This window comes from Nesoenas mayeri (assembly GCF_963082525.1).
Source record: "Nesoenas mayeri genome assembly, chromosome: 1".
Classification (NCBI taxonomy): domain Eukaryota; kingdom Metazoa; phylum Chordata; class Aves; order Columbiformes; family Columbidae; genus Nesoenas; species Nesoenas mayeri.
This window is the reverse complement of record NC_137541.1, coordinates 157535570-157549006: the sequence shown is the minus strand read 5'-3', so window position 1 is coordinate 157549006 and position 13437 is coordinate 157535570. Positions and strand designations below refer to the sequence as shown.

Sequence of the window (13437 nt, the reverse complement as noted above, 5' to 3'; positions counted from 1 at the left end):
ATTTCTTTAAGAAGTCACTGAGGGAAAAGCAGGCAGTGAAGGGGACAGTGATGACTGAAAACTGCTCTGAAAGACAAAAGGCACAACTATGTTGGCAGACGGTAGTTCTCTTTGGCAAACCTGCTTAAGAGACACAGCTCTGACATTACTATAATGTAATGCCCAATAAAAAATATTAAGTGCTGCTTAGTATCTTGTCTTCACAACATTTTCCTTCTTTTGTATCAATGACAAGAACTTCAGTACAAGAATACTATTAAAATGACACTGACTTCTAAAAGCTATCAAAGTAGCATTCTCAAGTTGTACAAGCACTCAAAATAGCCCTAACCACAATACACATCACATTCTTAATCATTCCTGAGATGTCCTCCATAACAAAATAACTACAGAGACCTATAAAAGTCTCCAATGGTCATCCTAAGAATCTGGCTCTTGCATTCTTCAAGAAAAGATTATTATCTCTGTCATACAGGTACCTGTACCAACAAATTGGAAAGCACGTAGCCAATATTTTGATTTGTCTAATTTACTCTGGCACTAACAGAAGAAACATCAAAGCACAATCATACCCAGTAAAATAGGTGAGAAAAGAATAAACGAGCAAGCAATATCCAAAGGCAAATTTTCACCAAGAAATTATTAATTCTGTTGAAACAAATGAAACTAACTCAAAGGGGAGAAAAAAATATCAGGAGTGAACAGGAATCACCGGAAGTATCATTTGAAGTGGCAAAGATTAAGTTAAACTTATGATACCAGCTGTAGAGATTTGCAAAATAGTTCTAAACAATCTAAACTCAATTAGCAGGAGCTATTCACAATATCTTAGAGCTCACTGCAGACCAACTTACCTGTCTCAGCCTACACTAAGCTCTACGATGCCATCCATGACTATGCTGTTAAGCTACATCATTCACAGCCAGGTAAGGTACCATTGTAATACAGTTAACTCTGCTAAAGCATTAAAGGCCCTGCCTATTGAACTGACATTACACGAGCTCTTCACAACACAGTTCTTTGTGGGTTCACCAAATTATTTCCATATTTCTTGTGGTGGTACACATTCATGTACCAGACTGCACGCCTTGTATAGTTTTCCATAATAATGGATTGATGTTCCTGTGTGTTTATTTAAAAGAGCCATAAGATAATTTTTCCACAACTGTATGTGAACTGCCAACTTGCATCCAGATCAAGTAATACAACAGATCTAAAAGCTCATTTGAAGAAAAACATCTACGAAGGAGTTACGCATGTTAAATACAGCTGTCTTACAAAAACTCTGAGTAATACTACATTCAGTAGGTATACGCCAGCACTTGCATATTGCAGGAATTTAGAGGGCTTACTCATATGAATAATTCTTTACAATTCATTAAAAATACAAGTAAGGTTCCTGAAGTTTGTTCCCATTTAAGACATCCCAGCATAATGGCATAAAGTGTACTAAAATATTTAAAAATATGTATTTATAGGTTTGATTTATTTCTAAAACACTTATTGAAATATTTTTTCATGCCTCTAAACAATAAAACATTTAACAAATTAGCCTATTACAAAATAGACTTTTCTTAAAATAAATTCTTAGTGTTTAACAGGAATTCGGAACAGCAACCCTTCCAGATCTAACAATTAATATCTGCTAAAGCAGATTTTATTTTTTTTTACTATTTTATGAGGGTATAAACATTAATACATTCAAACCACAATAACGTCAACATTTTTAGTTTTGCTATACTCCACTGAAATGTATGAATGAAGAAAATACACACAATATAAAATTAAAGGGGCAAACAATGCTTACTTTCTTTAAATGCTTTACAGTAGCCAAGGAATGACAACAAAAAGAACAGGGCACACAGTAGGTCCGCTCTGCCAACAATCCCAGCAACCTTAAAAAAAAAAAGTTTCATATTAACAGATTTTATTATTAGACAACCTGAGATAAACGTGCACAAACACATACAAAGTGAAATGCATAAAAGAATATTGCTGTATCACTTTTTTTTTAACCTGGTTTACTAGATTAGTGATAGCCAGTTTTCTAAGCCACATCATAATTTTGATTAGGTATTGCTTAGTATCAACTAAGTACATTATTTGGCTTTAATTTATGAAAAACTGCTGTTTTAAGAAACAAAGGATCTGCATAAGAAAATGTAGACTCTGCCCCACTCCATCTGTTTTTTTGATGAGTTTGCCTTTCAGTAGAACTCTCAGCAAACATTCTGAACCCCAACAAAACCGAAATGTAAATCAAGACTGTCCACTTTCAGAAGACAAGCCAGCCTTCAGATTGCAGTCTGAACACTCAGAACGAACAAACAGCTTCCAGCCTGCAGAATCAGAAAAAAAACCCCTTCCTCTGGCAGTGGTTTTTTTTTTTTGTTATCTTAATTGATTGCATTAGAGCTACCTCCAACTGTATCTTGTAACAGAAGCTGTACTAATGCAAAAGAAAATGAGAAGCATATTCTAGCATATCCTCCAGATCTGTGCCAACCTGTTTAATCAAGAGCATTCTCAGGGCCATCAATGAGCTCTGGTTTGAGCCCTTAAGCTGTATTTATAATAACTTGCTGAGACAAAGCATGACATATCTTTGGATCTTCACTCTTCAATTACACAAGTGTCAGGATACACCATGAATGTTTTGTGGAAATCATGACACCGGAGGGTGGCAGGGGACTGTATAAGGCCCTGATGTTAGGACCTCACAAGAACATACACCCAGAGCAAGGAACATCGAAACACCCCTTTGTTTTCAGTCTAGCTCTACTTCCTGGAGTGCTGGGTTCCATCTTTCCAGGAGACGATGTACACAGACGCCTTTCTGAAACAGGGCAGAACAGCTACAGGTTTGGGGTTTTGGTTTTTTTTAATGCACTTTTTGAGGTGATGGTTCAGAGAGAAAAGCAGAAGCTTTGCTTCTTGTGTAATATACCAGTTGTCCTATTTTGTGAGTGGAACAGAGAGAGGAAAATAAAAAGGTAAATTGTATCTTCATTTTGTTTAAAGGCACCTGCTGACTCTCTCTTAGGAAACATCAGAGAGAGAAAGAGAGGTGTAGAGGTATGAGAGTAGAACTGAAACGACTGAAGAGATTCTCTCCCACTTCACCCTCATCTTCATTTGAGCATCATAAAAGGAGAAACTGTTGGACTTCCAAATTCAGGTGAGAAAAACTTACTGATTTATCCAAAGCCACGCACCTAACTTCTCTGTGTCTTTTTCTATCTTACAGAGGAATTACAAGAATTAACTCAATAGCTGTGGGGTGCTTTGAAAGGTTATAATAATGAAGTGTTATTCTGTTTCAGCAGCTGTGCTCAGCTAATGAGCTAAAAGTAAAGGTGAACTGAGACAGTTTTGAAAGTAAATGCCAACTTGTTACAATAAAGAGATTAAGGGGCTAATAACATATAGGGCCTCAGATTAATCAAGTAGTACGTTATTTCAAATGCAGGATCAGGCCCATAGCCCTTGGTAACAAGGTAAACGAAAAAAAATACAGTTTTAAATAAGTATTAGGTATATTCTTATATCCACGTTTCATTTAGTGCTTCATCACTCAAGTGTTACAAAGAGTAAGTATTTTTAGAAGAGAGAACCACACCACAAGTACTTGTAGGTAGAAAAATGATAATTACAGATGTTCTTCTTACATAGGTACTGAAAGCATTAAACTTTTCAAGATCGGTTTTACATGACAGTTTGTTTTGTGCTGTATATACCAAAATTCAAAGCAGCAAACAGACAGATTCTTCACAATTTTATGTCAAAATATGTCATCTCATCTCAAAACCAGAATGTCATGATACTTAAAACTCACAGCTTTAAAATCATGAGAAATGCTTTTTGAGGAGATGATGCCTGACACACACTCATGCTAGAACCATAGCAGTATCGTGACTGCTACACTGCTGCAAGATCTATTATTCACTGTGTAAATGATTAGAAGAGACACGGTATGCAAGAATGCTACTTCCTCTTCTGTCAGTGTTCGCCCAAAGCATATGCAAGTCTTCAAACCTCACACATGCAAGCAGACCATGTCATTTGTTATTTATTTGACATGCAAAGGGTCTTATTAACATTTGCTTGCTGATTTAAATAAATTTTTAGAGTCAAATGGAATGAAGAATATAATTATGGATATTAACAAAGGAGTCAATAGTAAGCCTACTACAAAGTTAAGACTCAAGTAAGATTTCTCTTTACACATCAGACCATCAAAAGAAAGCACTGAAGACTTTTTCTGCTTTTCACTTTGACATCTAGAACTGGTTTTGGAGAACAAATACCAGGGGCCCTTTTGACACTAGCACAATGTGCTATTCTGCAGGCAAGCAAACACCGGAGAATGATTGGCAGGATGTTTTAGCCACACTGTCAAGGTGCCAAATTGCTAATACATAACTTTTCACCACCTCTAGGTTTCTAATACATGCAGCGTCCCCAGTCACCTAAGAGGTATAGCTTTCCATAACCTCTTCCCCATCAATCATGTGCAAAGCAAATAAAAAAAGCCCAAACCATGGCATATTGCGAATAAATGAAAAATCACTGCCACGTATATAGAGTAAGATGCAGTGAGGATCCAAAGTTCATTACTAGTACAAAGATCAAATTTTAAGTTAGTACTGTTTCAGTAGCTCAGTCCTTCCAAGCTCTGAAAAATAATGATTCCTGCATTGTGATTTATTTTATATTTCATTTATTAATTACTAAAAGATGAATCAATCATGGACCACACACAGCAAGCACACCAGCATAAGGCCATACGATTTTCTTAGCTGTGAGAGAAAAAGAGCTTTTTAAGAAAACCACCTCCTCTTCACTAGAATTTCCACACAAGGAATTTGACTTTTGGTCAGGTATTTTAATTGGTTGCTACGCATGTGCCATGTTTCTATTCTGCATCTTTACAGTTTCATCTTCCAACCACTGTTATGCTTTTGTCTGCACTATTAAAGGGACTACTGCTATCAAATTTGTGTTCCCCATGTACATAATTACAGACTGTGATAAAAAAATCCTTTAATCTTCTCCTTCATATTAAAAATATAAACCAGTAGAGTTTGATCTCTCATCACAAAGGATGACTTCCAGTCCTTTAATCATTTTCATGGCTCTTTTAAGCCCTCTGCATTTTTCCCAGTGTCCCCCTTGTAGCACGGGTTCAAAACTGGATGCAGTATTCTAACACAATCACATGCAGAGTTCATAAAATGCCACGCCCCAATTTTCCATCTCCTTGTTTGTTTTTTTTTTTAATTATCAAAGAAAGTGAAAATAAAAACTGGTTATGCGTTTGCACTCAGTTTATCTTCCATTCTCCTTGGCTGCTCATGAGCTAATGTTTCTGGTAATTAATTCTTAATCCAGTAATTAGGGAAATTCTGTAGGTTAGGGCTATTCTTCTTCAGTTATTGTACTTAAATGATTCAATTTATCTTCCCTAATAAGGTCCAACCCTGTGGAATTACAAGCTTTTGGACGTACTAGCCATAATATTTGATTTTTCTCATAAGACATGTGCCAAGAGAAGTGTTATGAATATATAAAACAATGTGTAGACTACAAGGCTATGTCAGAACTAATTAGTCAAGGTGGGTGATAACTTCTACGAGATAAATCGTTGGAGCTAATTTTCAGTACTTACACACTCGGTGTGCACTGGATGTGCAGCAAACAGCAAAGCAGCTAGAAGAGATGTCTTTGGAGCCAGGTTTAGCCTTCTTCCTTTATTAGTGAATTGCAGTCCACCCAATAAAATCGAGAACACATCAACCATCAGCACTGAGATAGTACAATGCAGTATTATATTGATGACATGGAAACCAACTGGGTAGAAGCCTCCAGCAAAAAGGTAATTAATTCTATATAGAAACAAAAATATTAAGGCTAGGAATTACATCAGTAGTTTGAGATATGCAACCAGAAAACCTAAACAAATCCATAGCAAGATATTAGACACACACACAAAACCAAACAAAATCCACCCACCCACACAAACACACCAAACCAAAAACAAACAAAGAAAAAAAGGCTGAGAAATATCAGCAAGCCCCAGCATGCATGGTATTGCCATCAGCACTTAACCACTACAGCAGCCTAGAAACAATGTCCTGATCTTTACTCAAAGGTATTCATATGGGATATCACATTCAACATAATATTTATCCTCTCCAAAGACATATGTTAATGCTATTATTTTCATCATACCTGTGGCTAGTTAGAACTGACTCTTAATCAGCAACATAATTTCAGTGTTGGAAAGCAGGAGTGTCCCACGGATAAACAACCCAACCTACAGGGGGAATATCCTTGGGCTTAAGAGAAACTATGTCCCAAAACAACCTGAAGAAATAATTTTAATTAAATCCACACAGTGAGGAAACTAATATGCACTGAGACTACGATTTCCACTAACATTCTAGCTGAAAAAAATCCTAGCACTTGGATAGACAACATGGAAACCATTTGGGTACAATCCAGTATCAATCCAGAAGGAAGTCAGCACATCTTAGTAACAATTTGTGAGACTGGTTAGAGAGAAGTTTCATTCAAGTATTGGAACCAGAACAAAATGTAAGTAAAAACTCAATATAAAACACTTTTCAAGATAGGAACTCTGTGGTAAAACGGAGAGGGAGAAGAAAAGGCAGAAACATCTTGTTATCATCTGTATACTTCTATCAGTAAGTGAGATGCACAGAAACCTAGTTTGAATAGGGAATTTTATACAGTTAATCTGGTCAGCCTGCATCTGGCTTAAGTGAAATCTATTTTAAAAGCCTAACCTATTATAAAAGTGATACACATAAAAGTCAGAGCTCAGGGAAATTAAGAAAACCAATTTCTTACTTGTGAAAATGGCGTTTTATGGACCATTTCCACATGCTCATCTATATTTTCAGATATAGTAATTACTGTATCCCACTTTGCTCTTTAAACTAACCAAGATGTTACTACAGATGGAATATACCACAGAGACCTTGAGAAGAAAGGAAAGCATGTGCTGTGTAATGCACTGAAAGCTTTAATAGGTTTAAGACTCTGACACATTCTATTCAGTTGCATATTTTCCTTGAAGAAAATGCGAAGAAACCCCAACAGACAGTGAAAGCCACAGTGCTAAGTATTTAAAACATTGACAGTGCATTCGAGAGTCCAAGTTTTTGCTTAAATATGAGGACTAAGAGTGGGGGTACTTCTTCCACTATTGCCTAGTTCCTGGCTTAGACTGGAAACAACTGCAGAATCAGTGCCAGTTCCTCATCCACAACACTGAGTTGCATGGGGAAATTAAAGAAGCTTAAGACCAAGTCCTCAAACACTCTCGGCATTACTGTGCCAAATTCCTGCATGGTCTACTGCTAGCTCAAATTTTTGTGCAAAAAAACATGAGCTAAGTATCTGCAGAAGTAATCCTCATAAACCTTTAGTTATTTGAGAAAATCAGCAAGTTATATATACAAGCGAGACACCTCAGTAGGATTCTGACAGGAACACTCGAAGTTAGAATATCAGGGGGGAAGAGGTAGGAAGACTATTCAGTGACCTAGTGGCAAAAGGCCACAGTAGATTGGTGCTATTTATAAAAAAAATCATTTGACAGGTCACTAGGAAAGCAGAGAAGAGGAACTACAATAGTAGTATAAGTGGCAGCATGGCTAAGTGAAGGGAACGTACACCTCCTAGTTCTTTGATGATGTGACCTACATACTGAACCATACTGCCCCTAGTACCAACGTATGTAATCTCCATAAGGTAGCTGAAATACCGAATGTCAAAATAAGGTATACTTTGGGAAAGAAACAATTTGAAAATTAAAACTCAATTGGAGATTAAGGTAGTGAACAGGAAAATCATATTCAGGAAAGGTATCCAACTGTACTCCAGATACTTTGTCTCTCCTTTTCTGTTGCCTCCTCCCTATAATCAATTGAGTCAATATGTGATAAAAAAATTCAGACCTTGAGTAAAAAGGAAGCCTCACCTGAAAGTTAGGACAGTTAGTGGTCGATATGATTTATGACTGGTATTGCTGCTGAGTTTGCTACCCCAAAAGTCATGATGCCACAGGTCACCAAGTGGGGTTTCTGCCCTGAGGTCCTAAAAGAAAACATGATAAATTATTAGATTCTTAACATTTTTGTTTTGTTCGAAGCAGCTAAAACACAAACAAGTTCTAACTAGTACAAACTCACACTAACATAGACATAGCAGGTGTTTTGTTGGCTCTCTACTGACATTTGACAAGGTACCCAAGTTTGCAATGAAGGTCATATCTTGGATGCCTGTCATCATAAAGGCCAGGATGCTTGGATTCTGTAAGCAGGCAAAGCTACATGAAACTTCGTACAACTGTAAGTATTCACATCCGTTGATAATCTGGTTAATAGCTGAGAAATGAAACACATTAAAAAAAACCTTTACCTTATAGTTTTGTAAAAAGCCTTTGATGTTAGGTCTAGATTATCTTGGAAAGGAGGCCAACTACAAACTGCTGCAAACAACTATTTTTCTACCAATGTCAGTAGCACAACTACTAATGAAAGCGTGAAAGCAAAGAGACCAAAGACAGAAAACAACAATTAGCTCTTTTTGAAGCCTTAGTTCACATAGGACACTATTCAAATAGCTTTTTAAAAAAAATTGTTAATACATGAAACAAAAAATCAAAATCTCTATATACTGCTCTAAAAGATCAATAGCAGAAGACAGAAAGTAATTAATTATTTTAATCTGTGGTGGGCTAGGGGACTACTAAAAAAACACTGCAAAGTAAAAGTCTACTCTTTCCTTTTATCTTTAAGCCATGTTGATGGAAAAAATCCAGACATCCTAGACTATTGAATGGAAAACATATGCTTGGGAGGGGAAAAAATAAGGAAGCCACCTTTTTGAAGAAATTGACCTTGGTAACATCCAGCTCAGTCTTCTGTGAGGACATGCTGGGAAGCTCAAACTAACATGTTCATCTTCTACTTGGCCCTCTTCTCCTGCTTCCCTGGGGCAATTAAATATCAATTTATGCTACAGCAAATGTGCAGGTTAAGTACACTTAAGACAGAACCTAAGAACAAAACTGTACTAGTGATGAATAGCTTTCATATGAGTGCTAGTATCACACCTGCAGTCAACCACAGGTTACTCTACCCTTGCTTTCTTCCCTGAATTTGTTCAAGAGACCCACAAACTAAAACAGATTAACAAGCCAATACAAACACAACTAAGCAGACAAACCAGGCTGGTAAAACCGTGAAAGGTCTCACAAAGCCTGGTGACCTTTGTCTTACTACTCCTACATCTCAATATACTTACAAAATTCCCACATCACAATTCCTTTGGTTTACTAACTCCAGTTCCTCTCAAATGCTGCTACCATCTCACTTGCCTCTGCAGGTGAGAGCACCTTGAGAGTATCTTGAGCACCTCCTTTGGTTTCCAGTACCTTCCACCTCATCCTTAGCTGACACTGGTGGCCTGCCAACACGGCAGGAGAGTATACATACCACTGCTAGTCCCAAGGTACAGCCAAATGTCTGGATCACACTCATTGCCTGCTTCTAAACTGAACTTAAAACAATCCAGTTTTCCTTGCTCTTCTCTTGACATATTCTGACTTCCATCTATCCAAAAATCAAGGATGAGATTTATTTCTATCACTTGATCAAGTTTGGCCAATATTAGGCAACATGGTAAAAAAAAAATAGCAAGTAGAAGTGGGCTAAAAATCCTAGCACACTGTCAAATGAAGTGAAGCACTCTCTAATAGCTTAGTAATCAATACACAGAAAAGAGAGAAGGGCTAACACTGTAGTCTTTGAAAGTTCTACATTGCAGCTGTAAATTAAGGTATTCTCAGGGAAAATCTTAAGAAATCCAGACTCACGGAGGATCCTATTGGGCTTAAGAATTACAGAGGTGCAAAGTTCCTTCACTCTCTCACCGATGTTTCTACTGCCTAACAATAGCTACAAATTTCTGTCTTCTCCCAGGACTGCAATTTTAAATTCCTGTTCTGTTCCCCACTGGTACACACAAAGCCTAAAGGTCACAATTTGACTCTCAGAGCAGGAGTGTGCTCAGCCAGCAGCCCACTACATCAATCAATATGGCCTGCTTTTCCAGGGGCAAGTTGTGACCGGGTTGTACACCAATACCTATTGAAGTCTTTACACTCTGCAGATTGTTTTCCAAACCAACAGCACAGCTCCTTATGTACATTTGCCAAAGAAAGGTACTATGAGAGACTTTTTTTACTATTAAAATTTTTAAAGTATGCCTTCTGTGTCACTGATGGTCTTCAATAACTTGAGATGGGAGATATATTTGAGATGTGCAAGGCTAGATTTCCCTTTCCTGTAGAATCAGTCTTCTTTTGTCTTCCACAGGAAGAATGCAGGAAAAGCTGAATACATGGAATTACTTAGTGATGAGATTACACTTCCATATGACCTAGAAATCTTCAGTCATGTATCTTGCTTTTGTATCCAAGTTCTGTGAGAGAAAGTAATTTACATTAATTTTCCCACTCAGTGAACTTACCCTAAAATAGGAATGGTTTGCTCTGAGAGACACAGCTGTTTAAAAGTTAAGTATGATTTTCTCTATAAGAACTGAAAGTAGATACCAAAGAATCTCTAAATATTTGATTAGCAGCAGTTTACAGGCAGAAGAGTTCAATACTTGAAGAAAGGTCAGTTTTTCTGTATAAAGGTTTATGGAAATGATGCATTATGTCTGAAGCTCCTCCTAATCCAATTGTTTGTCTTGCCAGGCCAGTAAATAAAGACAAAAGTAACTGCTGTGTACCTGTTAAAATGCTCCTAAAAATGACAAGAAAGCATCTGGAAAACAGCCTTGAACCCAAATAAAACCTAATAATAGAATGTTCCATGATGTGGTAGGCATAGGGGTCAACTAACCTTTCACTAAAAAAAATAATTGAAAGATTGGGGTGGTGGTGAGAGCTAGGAAATTAACAAGAAGATCACTGTGTGGCACCCAAGAAAATAGTAGTACAGTGATTAAACTGGTAAACTCATTGTCTCTGCATTTTTCTTGTGGATTTTGTATTTCCATATACTCATATAACCCCTGTGTTAAAAATGATACTGTCACCAAAATCTCATTTAATTTCTAGGGAATAATAGAGGATTTTGATGCAAAAAATAGAATAAGCCTCACAGTTTTTCAAACATACAGACTAGGTATAAATTAATCTATTTAAGCAGTTGGTTGAATTTCTTAGCATCGCCAACAGCTATAATCCTGTTGTAGGTTGTTGTGTTGCATAGATAAGCTGAAGCATTTTGAAAGTAAAAACCAAAAGAAATGTATAAAGATTAGAAGTGTAGAAATTGCACATATGCAAAAAAAAAAAAGCCTTGTTTCAATGTAAGTCTTTTGCTTGTTCTTTCAGGAAGTTAAAATATTATAATTGCACCCCAAATAAAACTTTGCAGAATGAAATATTGCCAGGAGCTGTGTAATTTAAAATATAATGCTTCTTAAAAAATAACAAATAAATCACTGTAGGTTCTTAATTTGTTTCTAGTATTCTCTTAGAAGCTTTGAGATTTATTTCCAATTTGTCAGCTGTATTTTCCCCCATATATTTATAACTCAAGGTATGATGACTTACCCAATATAAATTTGCCTAAGGAAACACTAATTCTGTGGGATTCTAAAAGCCACATTGTGGTAAGTTGCCTCTAAATCTTGTGCAATGCAAAAAAAAGTGAGTTGTGTTCTTCTAGCAGTGTGAGTCTCTAGATTATCATCCCTGTATCCCCATGGCTTCAGGAAAACAGAAGCAACAGATGTGGGTGATTCTCTTTCCAAACATTTAACAAGTACCTTCCAGAAGAGCGTAAGAGCTGCTGAGTAACACCAAGACTCACCCATGAGCACAGGCTCACTAAGTTCTACATGTGAATCTATGAAGTGTCTAAGCAAGTGCAGACACTCCGCTCCTCAAAGTCAGAAGAATTTCAGCTAGTTTGAGTCACATGTTAATTTCTAAGTATTTCAAGGACTGTTCACTGCATGTATGATCCATTTTACAATACAGCACAATAGCCTGCCTCTATTTCAAAAAAATACATTTGTCACAGAAATAATCAGTGGGAAAGTAACAGAGGAAAAGGATGCTTTCCTTGCTTCTGTTAACATTTTCATAGCATAAACCATAGCTTGAGAACCCCTGCACTCTACAATCGCTTAGTGATGCATTATGTGCCTCGCAACCAGAGGTAAGTTTATTCATCTGTCACCCTGAGAATATAATGAAAACATCTCTTATTAAAATCAGTGGGTATTAGAAACATCTACTGCATACTCTCACTGACTTGGAAATGAGCATAAAATTAGATCTATAGGCAGTTTTGATGTACAGGTATCCTGCGAATGAGTGTTACTAAACATCACATCCAAATTTGCTGCAACTCTAAATAATGTTTTCCTAGATGACAAGCAGACAAAATCCACTTGACATGGCAAAAAGAGCTCCCTTCTCCTTGATCAGACATCAACACTTGTTAAGCAGAGCACCTCACTTGCAAAAGAACGAAAGGGGACACATTCTGAAGAAAAAAACAAACCCAAACCTGTTTAATTTTTTTCACTCTTTTGTTTATGCATTAGAACCCAAGTCATGTTATTAAAATAGCTTTAGGAATAAGATTTTGTTAAGCACGCTTATGCTTCTAGCTTTTCGGTAGAACACTGCTGTACAGCTTGTTTGTTGACCTTAAATAAGGCTTACTTTAAAAAAAAAAAAAACAAACAATAAAACAAAACAGTGAAGTTAAAAAAAAATAATATCAGAAGGAGGCTCTTTACTAGGATGAATATTTTGGGCCTACTAAGATCAAATGTTCTCATGATTTCTTGTCCTATGACCATTTCTGTCAAAGTACATAGAGGGAAAGAAGAGAGACAAACCTTATTGTTGATGATGGCTTCAGAATCATCAAAGACAAAATCTCCATCATAGCTGTTTGCAAAACAGAGGAAGGAAATTAACGCCACAACCATTTTAGCCCAGTATGATGGAAGGAGCAACCATGATATGTCATGGTCCAGATTAGGTTCTGTTTGTGCCATTCTGTGAAGTGCTTGTTCCAAGTTGGGAGCTTCAGCATTATGTTGGTTGCAAATCTGAAAGAAATACATACAAATACACAGTTGTAGTTGCATTTCACTTAAAAAAGAATTTTAAAATGGAGAATCAGCTTGGGAGACAAGAATGAAGTTTCATGCAACCTAACTAATTCACTCTCACTGTGTTTCATAATTACTGGAACATATCTAAACATAATTTTTACTTCAGATGTGGAAGAACAGCACAGTTTCTCATGGTCAGAGCAAAGAGATAAAGCAAAAAAAAAATAATTAGATTTTAAGTTAAAGCTTTGG

General features: G+C 36.6%; 1 protein-coding gene across 1 annotated transcript in view; it reads right to left on the bottom strand.

Annotated features, from left to right (window-relative positions):
• Positions 1-13125, bottom strand: part of TMTC4 (transmembrane O-mannosyltransferase targeting cadherins 4) — a gene marked incomplete at both ends in the record, with an annotated part of 53063 nt that extends 39938 nt beyond the window's left edge. The window contains 4 exons of the mRNA XM_080350221.1: positions 1808-1895; positions 5669-5885; positions 8009-8124; positions 12964-13125. Coding sequence (XP_080206347.1) covers positions 1808-1895; positions 5669-5885; positions 8009-8124; positions 12964-13125 — 583 coding nt within the window. The remainder of the gene's footprint in view (positions 1-1807; positions 1896-5668; positions 5886-8008; positions 8125-12963) is intronic.
• Positions 13126-13437: the final 312 nt, after the last annotated feature.